Source organism: Hyalella azteca, unplaced genomic scaffold, assembly GCF_000764305.2.
Source record: "Hyalella azteca isolate HAZT.00-mixed unplaced genomic scaffold, Hazt_2.0.2 contig10713, whole genome shotgun sequence".
Classification (NCBI taxonomy): domain Eukaryota; kingdom Metazoa; phylum Arthropoda; class Malacostraca; order Amphipoda; family Hyalellidae; genus Hyalella; species Hyalella azteca.
Genome location: NW_025940740.1, coordinates 18893 through 33371, shown reverse-complemented (window position 1 = coordinate 33371; position 14479 = coordinate 18893). Strand labels below are relative to the sequence as shown.

The following is a 14479-nucleotide window of genomic DNA, read 5'->3' as shown; positions in this document are numbered from 1 at the left end:
GCCCAGTATCATCAGTGCATACAGGGGATGACCTGGGCAGCGATCATTATCCAATTTTCACCTGTGTTGGTGTGGAGCCATCTACTGTAAAATACAAAGTTCGATCATCATGGAAGTTTGAGGATAGTTCATGGGGCAAGTGGTCTACTCAACTTCTTATGAAGGGTAGTGTGCCACAACCAGAATTTGAGGAAAGTTGTGCAACATTTGCAAGCAATATTGTGTTAACTAGTGCAGAAGTTTTTTCAAGAACCAGAGAAATTCTAACGCCAAAGTACAACAAATCTTGGTGGACTCAAAAATGTGCAGAAGCAGTTGCAGCCAGAAAAGCTGCTAAGAAGTTGCTCCTCTCTCAGCCATCTCCTGCTGCTCTCATAGCTTTCAAACGCTCTGAAGCTAAAGTCAAATGGGAGGTGAAACAAGCCAAGCGTGACTCTTGGAAAAGGTTCTGTAACACAGTTACTTCCGACACACCTCTTAAAGTACTATGGAAAAGAGTAAAAGGCTTACAAACCTCATACTGCCGCAAATCCCAACCCTTCATCTCCAATACAGCAATCCCTTGATTAGCACGGTTTTGAATAGCGCGGTTTTGATTAACGCGGAAAAAAAATTGTGACCTGCGCGGTGCCAGTTTTGATTAGCGCGACTTTTTTTTCACAATGCATCATTTTCCCGCCTCTAGCCAGAGGTGTTACGTTCGTAACAAAAGTGTTACTTTTTGCTTATTAGATCCTATGTTGTTACTTTTGTTACGACTTTTGGAAAAGTTCACCAAATATTGTTACTGTATGAATTTCAGCCAATAATTCTTTAAATAAGGTCCCGTTCCGTAGGCACTCGTGCTGACTACAGAGTCGGTTTAACCGCGCCTTGTCTCGTTCATAACTTGAATGATCGAGTTCGGCAACGTTCGCCAGTAAGTGCGCCATGCCGGTGCTCTAGCCCTTTAAGCCCTGGTGTGATGAATTCGTCACACAGAAAATAAAAGCTTCTACCGAGAGTAATTACACGTTTGGAGTCTAGCCGCAAGTGTGACAGTAGCGTCACATGTTGTGAACTCGTTCGAACGACGTTCGATGGAGTAGGTGCGCCGCTACTGCCAGTACAACACAAAGACTGCGCGTGATCGGAAATGTAATTCAGATTGTTTTTTCACTTTCGAAACATAATTCAGTGCGTAAAGGGCTAGTTACTCGTTAGCCTTCAACTGGTCAAGATCGCTGCCATATCTACTGTCCACTTTTATCAAGCTACATAATTTTCCTATCCTTTGCTATTTTTGAGGATTCATTATAATTATTCCCATATATTCTTAAGTTTGATTAGCGCGGTTTTGCTTAACACGGTAAAACTCGGGGATTTATTAACCGCGTTAATCAAGGGATTGCTGTAATACAGTTCTCTCTGATGCCTACTCCAAAGTTGAGGCTCTTGCATCCTACTATGAAGATGTTCTAAATTCTCCTGCACCCTCACCCTACCCATCACACATTATTCTCCCACTGGCCATTGCACTAAGTGATGACAGCCCTTCAGTCCTGAACAGTCCCATCTCTCTGTATGAATTGAACAGATCCCTTGAGACACAAAAGAAAACAGCCCCTGGATTGGACCAGGTCCACAATGAGCACCTCTCCCACTTACCTCCAGAATATCGGGCCTGGCTCCTAACTGACTTCAACCATAGCTTTGAAAATGCCAAAAATACCCAAACCCTGGAAGACCTCATTAATAGTACCTATACCTAAACCTAACAAAGCACTCACCTCTGTCTCATCATTCAGGACCATATCCCTTCTCTCTTGCATTGGTAAACCATTCGAATCAATAATCAACAAGCGTCTCGTCTTCTACCTGGAACAAAATAACTCTTTCCGTACATCACAGGGAGGATTTCAAAGACGCACTGCAGCAGTGGATCAGGTTGCCAGGCTGGAGGCAGCCGTGCGAGCCACCCAAACCACCAAGTCTATTCTCCTAGTAGCTTTCTGTGACCTCACCATGGCGTTTGATAAGGTTTGGCATACAGGATTGCTATACAAACTGAATCAGTGTGGTGTGCGGGGTAAAATTCTTAGATGGCTGCGTGCCTATTTGGCTGACCGCTCCTTCCAGGTGCAATTTGAAGGAGAAATGTCAAACATGAAATCAATCAAATCTGGTGTCCCCCAAGGGGCCATTCTTTCCCCACTGTTATTCAACATTATGATGAAGGATCTCCCATCACTGCCAGGGGTATCTGTTGCTGACTATGCTGATGATGTAACCTTTTTCACTGCCAGTCCAGACATAAATACTGCCACCATCAGACTACAGTCACAACTATCACTGTTTTTCAACTGGACTAAAAGCTGGGGCCTGACACTCAATCTTTCCAAGACTAAATGTATGTGCTTCACGAATAAGCAACTCAAACCTCCTCCATTGAATGTAAATGGAACTATTTTAGAATATGTGCAGACCAATAAATATCTGGGTGTGGTCCTTGACGCTCCCCGTCTGAAATGGGAACCCCAAATAACTTCCCTTAAACTCTCTTGCATCCCAATAATCAACCTATTGCAATCAATTTCCAATCGGCACTGGGGAGCCGATTGAGCACTATTGTTGAAACTATACAGGGTTCTCATCCAGAGCCGGCTGGATTATGCTGCTGCCTTTTATGCTTCTGCAGCCCCCTCTACTTTAGCCAAACTGAGCATCATACAAAATAACTGCCTCCGAATAGCCCTGGGTTGCAGAAAGACCACCCCAGTATCATCCATGGAAATAGAAGCAAACATTCCTCCTCTGACCATCCACAGGCATGAAGTGGCATGCAAGTACTATTACCGCATTATTCAATTACCTATCTGCCCCATTGTTAAAGAACTACTTCACAATGACCCCCCACAAGCTGCAAACCGCAGAACATCTAACTTGCCTTCATTTGTGTCTAACACAAAGTCAATTTTTTCTTCCCTACAGATCAATGTTCCTCGAATACTCACATCGCCTTTGATCTCCCCAATACCTCCATGGTTCAACATTCAGAGACACCTACAATCTGACTTCTCTGTTTCTACGGTGTCCACCACCTCTCCCCAGGCTGCTCAACAAATTTATGCAGACCTTGTACAGTCAAAATATGCTGGACACATTGCCGCATTCACAGATGGGTCTCACACTACTCAACCAGCCCCCTCAACATCAGCAGCACTGCACATTCCTTCCAAGGGGATCTTACTAAACTGGAAACTGCGTCCTGAAGTGGAGGTGTTGGAGTCAGAGTTGTTTGCAATCCACGAAGCTCTCAACTGGTCCCTAACAAACCTCTTATTTGTGGATAAACTAGTTATTTTCACGGACTCCCAATCATCCATACTTTTAATTGGTAACAGAAGACCTGACAGCTACCTGCACCTCATATTTGAAATTCAAACCAAGCTAATGGCTTTACTTTCCTCCCAAGAAGTTATCTTGCAATTCATTCCTGGACACAAGGGTATCAAAGGCAATGAGGCAGCTGACCGTGCAGCAGCGGAGGCACATTCCTTGCGTTACCGTACCATAACTACTCCCTCAATTGAAGAGCTGGTAAAGCAGCTGCATTTCAAGATCAAGTCAAAATGGAATAATTACTGGTGGGACAGCACTACAAATTCTGGAAGGGGCCTCTTTATTAGATCAATTAAAGATGAAGCTGGCAGTTGGCCATGGGCATTCAATAAAAACCGTGCCATTGAGACAGCCTTGGCCAGGCTTCGAACTGGGCATGCCGGGGTTAGAGCACACCTTGCACGTTTCAACTTGGTAGACAGCCCCTTGTGCCCTTGTGGGACGCCCAAAACCATCCAACACTTCCTTCTGCATTGTCCAACTCATGCTTATGCTCGTACTAACCTTACTAACTCGCTAACCCAACTCAATGACCCTGTTAATTTGAGAAACTTGCTTGGAGGAGGCCCTTATTCAGGTGCCATTCAGGATTCAATTGTTGAAGCCATGGCCACCTTTTTGATTTCAACTAACATGCTCTATGTAGTTTGATTATCTTTATTATGATCTAAGCAATACTATTAACCATTAGTAGGCTAAGTAGGACTACCACATGTGGGAACTAACAACCTAGCTTAAAACTATTTCCCCGACACAAATGTGTCACCTGTTATGGAAAAAGGAGCACTCCATGCGGTCTCAATAGATTTAAGACAGTCTAGAACTAATTAGGTAGTGACTGCCCATGTGAGGTGTGCTACTTATTCCTTCATTATCAAACTGTCCCTATTCTCCTTCAGAGCCCCGCCCACAGGTCATGTTTTTTCCCTCTTGATTGAGAGTGTAGAGTAGAATTTTGCCTTGGCTGCTAAGTCAGGGGAAGCTCCAGGCTGCCCCCACCCAGGCTGGACCTTCAGCTAGCATAGTGATGTCATGTGTGGCGCAAGTTAGGGCATGGTTGAGACAACTAATACTGGATTAGACCTTGAATTGCTGAAAAGAATAATTGCGTGATGACTGACCGTAGTGGTAGCACCCAACTTCGTAACGTTTGGGTGTCAAATTGCTTTTTTTTATTATTATTTATTTTTTTTTTTTTTTGAATTTTTGTTCTAGTTAATAGCCCATGTGTATATATGGTAGACATGAGATGCTGTATAGATATAGGTGTGTATATAGATATGTTTTGCGGCTCTGCTGTGTTTCACGGCTGTGCCGTGTTCATCGGCTTTGCCGAGTTCATCGGCTCTGCCGTGTTCATCGGCTCTGCCGTGTTCATCAGCTCTGCCGTGTCTTGTACTCCTCAATGGGTTAGCCATCCATGCTATGTTATGTTATTGCATTTTATATCTTAGCGTTCTTTTGTTTTATAATTTTTTTCTGTTTTAATTTAATATATATATACCTACATATTATTATTTATTTATTTAATTTTTTTTGCTATTGTGTGTTATTTTTTACTTTTATTATATTAATTTTTGTCTTTCTATTTATTTATTTTATTTATTTATATATTTATTTTTTCAATTTTATTTGTTCTCTTTTATTTTTTCCTAACATTTACTATTGCATTCATTGATTTGTTCTAGCTATATATCTGTGTTTAATTTGTGCATTACCTTTATTTTATTTATTTATGTACTTTTTTAATTTTTATTTTATTTATTTATTTTATTTTTTTTCTTTTTCTTCTAGTTTATTTATTTTTATTAATTTTTATTTACTCATCTTATTTTTATTTTATTTATTTATTTTTTGTTTTGTTTTTTGTTCTTTCCATGTGCGTGTGTGTGTTCTCTCTTGGTTTCAGATTTTCACTTTCAGAGCTGTTAAATTGTTAGGTACCAATCAAACCCAGTTTAGGCAAGGGGCTTTATGGACTAGTTTCCAGTGCTCCTATAAGAATAAATAAGAAAGAAAAGACAAAGCAGAGAGTTTTTAGACTCTTCCTCAAGTTCATTTTTGAGTCCTATAAGTTAAAATAAGTATACAAGCAAAGCATCATGGATACCAGCATTATCATACATAAGAAATTGGTTTAAATCTTGAGTAAATGAGAAAATTAAAAATGAACTGATGAAAAATCTCTGGTTTGAATTGTCACTATGCTAGGCAGTGCCTAGCCAGATTATCTAATTTTGAGATGTAGATTTTTGTTGCTTTGTGTTTGGGAAAACTTAGAAATCATTCAAAAAAATGTTGACGCTCCGAGTATGAACGCCTTCAAGCTTCAAGAACAAACTAGACAATGCTATGCAGGAGCATATGTTCTGATAATAATGTTCACTAATTGTTCAGTCTTAAAATGCTTAGCAAATTACAGACCAGGCAATAAGTTATAAGTCCAGCAGGGCAGCAGCTATCTAAATCAATTGTCAGTTATGAAAAGATTCAAATTACTGGTATGGTAGCACACTTAAATAGCTGAACTAAATAGCTAAATAGTCTGAACACGGTACTGACTCCGCCTGAACACCAAACAGGCTGTGCTTCAGTTATCCGCCTGCAGACTGCAGTCATACGGGATGGTTCTTGGGCCGTCGTTTGCACCATTCTTGACAGAAATTGAGCTCCAGTACCTATCAATGCTATCATCTAGTCTTGCTCTTGCAACATTGCACCCTTGAATGTCAATTTCAAGGCACACAACTTTGTCGGGCTCTACTGAAAAGTTAACTTATTCATTATTGTCACTGCAAACCTATCTCCTCCTAGAGTTTTGAAGCTGCAGCAATGAGACATATACCATTTGATTTGTATCATTCAAAATGTTCTTAAATGTTTAGGAACACCACCACCCCTAACTCTTTTGCGATCTGTGGTGAATACAAAAATCAACGTTCAGAGATGGTTTGCCGTTTGTGTACTGTTTGATGCGTCAGAATGTAAGCTTTAGGATGAGTACGAAAACTAAAAAGTCAAAATTTTTTATTCTAGGGTAGATGCTCCCCTTAAAGAACCTGCTGGGAGGAGGTCCTTTTTCTGATGTCACCCAGGATGCAATTGTTAATGCAGTTGCTTCCTTTTTAATTTTAACAAATATGCTTCAGGTACTTTGATGCAAAATTTATCACTGGCCTAGTCTTTATTCAAACCCTGAGTAGACCAAATGCTTCTAACACTTGTGGGAACAAACAATCTAAATTTAATTTCCTCCCCACACTCAACTGAGTTCTATTACAATGGAAAGAAGAGCACTCTATGCACTGTAAGGGGAGCGTCTTTTCTGGTTTTTAGTCTCATCTCAAAGCTGACATTCTGACCTATCCAACGGTACCAAAACCATCTCTGGTACATTGATTTATGCATTCACGACAGATTGCAAAAGGGCCAGGGTTGGCAGAGTTGTTTACCATTTATCATAGGGAGTAAATGCCTCAGTGCATCTTAAATAGCTAGTCTTCACAATTTCTGCTTCAGTGACCCTTCTGCAGTCTAGTGGGATGGTTTGTGCACCGTTTTTCTCACCATCCTTGAAAGAAACTAAGCTCCAGTATTGTCTTGTCTGGCATCTCTGCAACCTTGAATGCCAATTTTGAGGTGCCCCTGACTTTGTCAGGCTCTACTGAACAATCACACTTATTGTCACTCAAAAACTATCTCTCCCTACAGTTTTGAAGCTACAGCAATGAGAGAAATGCCATCCGATTTGCAAAGAGAATATCTACAAAATTATGCATGCATGTTTCTAATTTTGTTATACCGTAGTTTGGACTTTATTCCACAGAAAGGGGGGGGGGTTGTGGGTAAAATAAAAAAATGTACAAGAAATGCTCCCACAACTACAAAAATGAGAATTTAAAAAAATGCCAGTATGATTTTATAGATATGGTCTTTAACACATTGAGTGATATGTGTTTCAATGTTGTAACTTGAAAATCCCAGGACTAGATGAATTTCTACAGTACCATCAACTGGGGCTACTCGGGACGGTTTTAAGCGTTTTTTGTTAATAACTTCTTACCATGAAACATTTCATAAACAAGTTTAGGCTCATTTTATAGCTCTTTGCGAGGGCTATCAAATGGCATCTTCAAAAAAATTCCATATGCTATTCGTAAGGTACCAGAAGCAAAATAAGAGTGTCCCGAGTAGCCCCGTCAACGGGGCTACTCGGGACACTTGGAATAAAACTTCATTTTAAAATATTCGAAGCATGCAGAGTGTACTCATCCATTACTAACAGTACTGGTACTCTGAAGTCCTCCTCTTTCATTGTAGATGATGTAGAGGTAGAATAAATGACATTTTCTTTGATTTTTACTTATTTTTCCTTTATTGATATGATGTAACCATATACCTTGATTACTGTATTATTTATGCGATATTATCATATTATTGATGCAATATTACCGTATCCATGAACATGCCATTGAGCATTTACAACAACCTTGTCCACTGCAAGCTTCATATCAGCAGCCTTATAGCATTTTTTCTGTATCTGTAAGCTTACAGGACGGCTTGTAATTTCATACCATTTTAATTCGGTTAAGTGAATTTACTATAAAAAAAAGATCGTGAAAAACATACCTGAAACAGAAAGGAATGTTTTAGTGACAACCGTCATATGTTTTGCAGAAATAAATCATAGTTTAGGTCAATTACTTTTCATTCTATGATGCCTGGTGCACAATTCTATGTATGACATTCTATGCACAATTTTGTGATGACCGATGATGCACTAATTTTTCGATAAGTGAAATTTTTTTGCCAAACGAGGTAAATGTAATCAATATTCTTTGTTTTTAATCAATTTTTTCTTAACTGGATCCTTTGCATACTGAGGTTCTACTGTAAATGCGTTTTTGGGGGTGTCCTCAATAGCCCCAGAGAGTGTCCCAAGCCATGCAGAAATGGCTGCCATTTTTTTTGGATTGAGGTATGTAAATTCTGCAAATAAAGTTTTCAAGCCAACACCTAGGTGCAACTTTTATGTAAGTAAAATTTTTTAATACGGCAAATATTTTTTTACTACAGACCTTAGCACAAGTAACTTTTCAAAATAGCATTTTTCACCATTTTTTCAGGAATTTTTTAAAGCTAGTAAATGTAGTATTTTTTGACTTCCTTTATACTACATAGATAGGAAAAATGTTGATGTTTACACCACTATATTTAGTTTTGCAATATTCCAATTAGTTTTGCTACTAAAACAGTTTTCCGCCATGTCAGAGGACTGTCCTGAGTTACCCAGCCAGTCCCGAGTAGCCCCGGTTGACAGTACCCCTTTTTTGATTGTTTTTCAGAATTTCATGTTTTCTAGATTTTTTAACTTAGACCGGCAGGGTAACTTAGACCACTTTTCGTTTTTTTAACAAAAACCCCCACAACTCAGAAACTATTTGACATATAAAAATTTTGTCAATGTGCATTAAAGGCCTAATACTGAGGCTACATAACACGATAGAAAGATTTGAAAAGTTTGCATATCTAATAGGTTAAAAAATTAAAAATGTGACCCATGAAAAAAAGCTATTATTTAAAGCCTGTCAGAGTACCCCCTCCAATTTTTTTATTTTTTGGTAAAATAACTCCAGGTTTTGATGCATTGTAGTAGAACGCTTCTAGTTACATATGCAAATGACGAATTTCAGGAAAGTGTCATAGTTTGCAAATGGGGGGCGCAGCCCTCAAATGGGGGAACTTAGACCACCTAATGTCAGCCCTGACGGGGTAACATAGACTGGCTTTGAAGTTAATATAAAATTACCATATATAACATATTTTATGTTTGACAGCCTATTTATGTTTTTTCTTTATGTTTCAGACTCTACAGAGTCTTATATATGGTAATTTTAACTTAATTTCCAAGCCAGTCATTATTACCCCATCAGGGCTGCCATTAGGTAGTCACATTTCCCCCATTATGGGGCGGCGCCCCCCATTTGCAAACTATGACACTTTCCTCAAGTTTGTCATTTGCATATGTAACTAGAAGAGTTCTACTACAATGCACCAAAACCTGGAGTTATTTGGAGTTATTTTACCAAAAAATATAATTGATTTTACCACCTGGTCTAAGTTACCTCAAGAGCTGAGGTAACAAAGACCATCACTTTTTTGAAATTACATAAAGACTATGAGAGGCAGGAGCCAGCAATTTATGGTGAGTGAAGCTAGAGTATAGACCTGTATTTTGCATGTTTCAATTCAAGTTTAATTTAGCTAGTAAAAAAAGGCATCATTTATGAAAAAAAGTGGTCTAAGTTACCCCATTTTACGGTATTACATAAGTGTTCCAAATTTTGAAGTGATCCGTCCATAAATAACCAAGTTCAAAAACACCCAGACGCTCCCCTTAATAGATTTAGGAATATAGTTTATGTAAATAGAGACTGCATTTTGTGAGGAGTGCTACTCTTTCCCCACTTTACAATACTTTCCCTATTCTTTCACAACCCTGCGCACTGGATATTATGTTTGAATACGTTGTTTTTGCAACCAGAGTTCATCTCACTTGCTTTGGCTGTTGTGCCAAGAGAAGCTCCTGGCTGCTGCCCCCCCCCAGGCTGGACCTTCAGTTAGCATAACAATCTCATGTGTGATGCAAGTTAGGGCAGCATGGGGTTGTGACAGCTAATATGGGATTAGATGTTGACTTGAAACAAATACTTGCCTGATGTCTGACCATAGTGGTAGCACCCAATTTTGTATCACGGAACTCAGTAGGTCACAAATATGCACTGCAACCTGTACTGTTAGGTATACATGCAATCTTTCTTGGTTTCCTTTGTGTCATTGTACGTTATGTTATTGCACTTTATATTTTAGTGTATTTTTGTTCTATATTTTTTTTGTGTTGTTGTTTTCCTTATTTACTCATTTATTTTGTTTTATTCATCCCTTTTTCCTCATTTTTAATATTTATTTTTTATCTTTTCTCTTTCCTGGTATTCTTGATTCCTTGTTTTTTTTCTCTCTGTGTTTTAGATTTTCCAAGCTGTTAGGCACCAATTAAACCTTGTTTAGGCAAGGGGCTTTATGGACTAGTTTCCAGTGCTCCTATAAGAATAAATAAGAAAGAAAAGAATATTGCTGGTGAAAATACACTATTCAAATAAATGTCTGATTCAGTATATTTTGTAGCTAGCAAAGAGCCCCTTAAATTGAAAGGGGTCAAGGATTCAGGAATCAAAAAGTGAGTTCAAATTCTATTGTCAATATTGATTGAATTTAATTCACTAACAACTACTATCAATGACACATAAACATGTCTATAGTATCTGCTACCATCAATGACACACTCAGCAGATACTGTACACATGCACACACAGTGCCAATTGTCTCTAAAAACCAAATAATTCTGGAGTACTGGTAATTTGTCAGAATTACTATTTGTGAGGTTTAATTAGCACATGATGATTATGGAGCTGTTTTTATAACACTTGAAAGATGCGGACAATAACATCATCTGCTTCAGTTTTGTTTTTAAAACATATCCTTTTGATTGAAGGCTGGCTGGCCTTTTTTGATTAAGTAATGTGAACTGGTTATATATATTATAGCCATTGATGTAGCAAAACCCTATTGTCTTATCAGTATTGTATAATGTATGTAATACATTAATCACTAAAACCATTTAATTTTTGATAATTGATGTTTCTTTTCTAAATTGATTTTTTCTGGTGCCTAACCCCCAAAAAATTAGGGTATTAGACATATTAATAATACACCTATTCCAACTGTTGCATGTTTATTAAGTTAGAAATTATCACTACTTCCAAAGAATACCTTGAATAATAATTTCAAAAAGTTTTCATATTGAACACTTATTGAAAATAATATTTTCAATAAGTTCAAGCTGTCAAATGTCACAGTTGTCAATCAAGCTGTCAAATGTCACAGTTGTCAATCAAGCTATCAAATGTCACAGTTGTCAATCAAGCTGTCTAATGTCACAGTTGTCAATCAAGCTGTCAAATGTCACAGTTGTCAATCAAGCTGTCTAATGTCACAGTTGTCAATCAAGCTGTCTAATGTCACAGTTGTCAATCAAGCTGTCAAATGTCACAGTTGTCAATCAAGCTGTCTAATGTCACAGTTGTCAATCAAGCTGTCTAATGTCACAGTTGTCAATCAAGCTGTCAAATATCACAGTTGTCAATCAAGCTGTCTAATGTCACAGTTGTCAATCAAACATCAGCCCTGATGATCAGCCCTATCAACTTGAACATTTTTTCTATGTAAATTTTGGCACTCCTGCTAATATTAATATGAAGCAGTGCTATTAATTACTGTTTATGCTAAGATTTTATTATAGACACCAATACTACAAGCTGAGCTCAAATTTTCCAAGAGTTCATTTGATTTTATTGCATTTAAAAGAGGTTTATTGCCAAATTTTCTGGTATAAAATCAGGCCTAACAAAATTGGTCTAAAAAAATTAAAATTTGGTCTCAAAAGATTCCATGGCAACTAATGATTGTCTACTTGATAATTGTGTTATCTTGCAGTTCGTTATATCCATCTATGACCAGATCATGTTGAGTCATGCTTGAACTATATAAGGTTGACCCACGAGAAGTTCCGTCTTTCAGTTCAGCTTTCTTGTTACGTCACGTAGATCGAGAAACGTAAACAGACACGTCATTCCCATTATGGATTGGTTGACTGCTTTGATCGCATTTCGGTGATTGGTTAATGCCCGTTACGTCACTGAGATCAGTGACGTCACAGGCAAACAACAAATTATATTTGCAAAAATGGGCTTTTGAAGGGTCAACCTTATACTAGTTCAACCATGATGTTGAGTTATGCAGTGTAAAATGTTCAGAGGTGTTGGACACCATTCTTTATTTTCAGTTGATTTCAATGCATCAATGCTGTAAGCATCTTAATTTTTGTAATGAGATTCCTTAGATGGTTTTGAAGAAATTTTGACAGCAATTATTCCAAAACTAAACTCTTGCAAGTGATTTATAAAAATCCTTTGTAACTGTTACTATTTTTCCCTAAAGAATGCAGAGAGCTTGTGAGAAATCTAAGCTATCCCATTTGTTGGGCCCAATTTCTTTTAATCCTATGATATATTTTAGTCAAAGTATCATAACAATGCATTATAAATTCATAATTTATTCATAAAGATAACAATCATGTCAAAAGTGACTCAAGTCATTTATATGAGTGAAATAGGTTTAAAAAATGCTTGGTTCTTTTGGAAATTTCATTTTAAAATGGCAGGGATTGGTCCAGTCAAAATTTGTTGCCATGCATTTATATTGACGCACTGTGCAATTTTAAATGAAAACTTGCATATAATAGTTGATCTTAATTTGAAATCATTCTAGTTTCAGAAATATTTCCCTCATTTCTGTTCAGTTTATATAGCAGTAATATTACTCTCATTTTTTCAGGAAGAAGAAGAAAGCAAAGAATGCAGAAAAAGATGCCCCAGGAGCTCCTGATGTCCACAACAACGTGCTTGTGTCGTCCATCAGCGGCAACAAGGCTTGTGCCATACAGAGAACAAAGGCTGAGATGCATTTCCTCAAACGGCAGAGACAAATGGTGCGGTGAATTTTGGTAGCATATAACACTTTTTAAAAGCATTTAAAGAACTGCAGGCTTGGTAATTAGTTTGCAATTTCTTCTTTCTTTTCTTTTTCTTCAATTCAATTTCTTCTTTCTTTCTTCAATTTCTTCCTTTCTCTAAACATTCCTTTTCTATCGTGTATTTTTAAATGGTGATAATACTTGCCAATATTAAGGTGGTGTTGTCTATCCTATTCAAACAATGTATTTTTAAACATATTTTTACTTATTTGAACCTGTTAAGTTGAAATATTTTTTATTTAGATAATATTTTGGTATACCACATGTTTGTAAAGGAATGCAATGTCTCCATTGCAGGAGGAAGATCGCATCAAAAAGAAGGCGTCCAAAAGTCACAAGGAGAAGGTGGAAGAATTCAATCGCAACTTAGATTCTCAATCTGAACACTTTGATATCCCCAAGGTTTCCTGGACCAAATAAATGTATTCAGCCTATGTTGTATTCATATTTATTGCTTTATTTCTTTTGATATCCCCAAGGTGTCTCTATTCTAAAAACAGACTTCAAAGAAGCTTAACTATTATCTCTCAAATCTTGCTACAATTTAGGCCATTATGAATGAAATATTACTACTCATGCATGTACTAGTCTTGCGATATTTATCAATTGCTGGAGGTCTGAGATTTGGCTTCTCCTAAAACTTTGGAACAAATATCTTGTCTGGGCTCCATAGGTACTCTTCAAGTTCATCTATTAACATATAGGTATTGACATCAATAAATCAGAAAATTTTAGGTTTTCAACATTTATTTTCAATTCAATAAATTATTCATTTACAGTATATTGTATGGTGTTTATATCATAGTGAACATTGATAATTTAATGATATCCTATGATTTAATTTAATATCATTGTAAGTACAAGACATAATTACATTAAGTTCTAGTAGCTTGAGTTGCATTGATTGATTGAGTTGCACATTGTGTTGGTAGTAGTGTTGGTACTGTGAGTGACTGTAGCTAGACAGTATCTAGTACTGTGAGTGACTGTAGCTAGACAGTGCCTAGTACTGTGAGTGACTGTAGCTAGACAGTGCCTAGTACTGTGAGTGACTGTAGCTAGACAGTGCTTAGTAATTTCCTAACCTAATCATTTTCCCTTGACGAAGCAAAGATCTCGTTCTTCTTAACTTGGATTTTTGCCGACGAGAACGTCGCTTACTAAATAATTTGGGTTTGCTGATGACGCCACTGAAGTATGACAATCGTTTGAGTCCTGATCAGATAAGTTGTTTGTAAACATTTCACGCTCGGGAATGGCCGGGTCTGACACACCTCCGTTATGATATGTAGGTCGAGACTTGCTCTTCTAACTTGCACACGATTTGATCGTATGTTGCGAAGTTGTAACTAAAGTTTCTGTTACTTAACCCTCCACCGCCGTATGTTACTTTTCCGGGAACATACCTCTCAACTTAAATTACACGTAAACTATTGAGTGTAGCAA

At 37.6% G+C, this 14479-nt stretch overlaps 1 protein-coding gene across 1 annotated transcript; it reads left to right on the top strand.

Annotated features, from left to right (window-relative positions):
- Positions 1–10369: 10369 nt before the first annotated feature.
- On the top strand, positions 10370–13486 carry LOC108671572 (protein FAM32A). The gene is made up of 3 exons (XM_018159132.2): positions 10370–10618; positions 12835–12988; positions 13331–13486. The coding sequence occupies exons 1-3, from the start codon at positions 10542–10544 to the stop codon at positions 13451–13453; spliced, it is 354 nt and encodes a 117-aa protein (XP_018014621.1). The 5' UTR covers positions 10370–10541; the 3' UTR covers positions 13454–13486.
- The last annotated feature ends 993 nt before the right edge of the window (positions 13487–14479 follow it).

Coding starts and splice junctions, on each gene's coding strand:
- LOC108671572 (XM_018159132.2), top strand. CDS start 10,542: ATGTCTGATTCAGTATATTTTGTAGCTAGCAAAGAGCCCCTTAAATTG. Junction 10,619..12,834: donor AAGGATTCAGGAATCAAAAA/GTGAGTTCAAAT, acceptor TCATTTTTTCAG/GAAGAAGAAGAAAGCAAAGA. Junction 12,989..13,330: donor TCAAACGGCAGAGACAAATG/GTGCGGTGAATT, acceptor TCTCCATTGCAG/GAGGAAGATCGCATCAAAAA.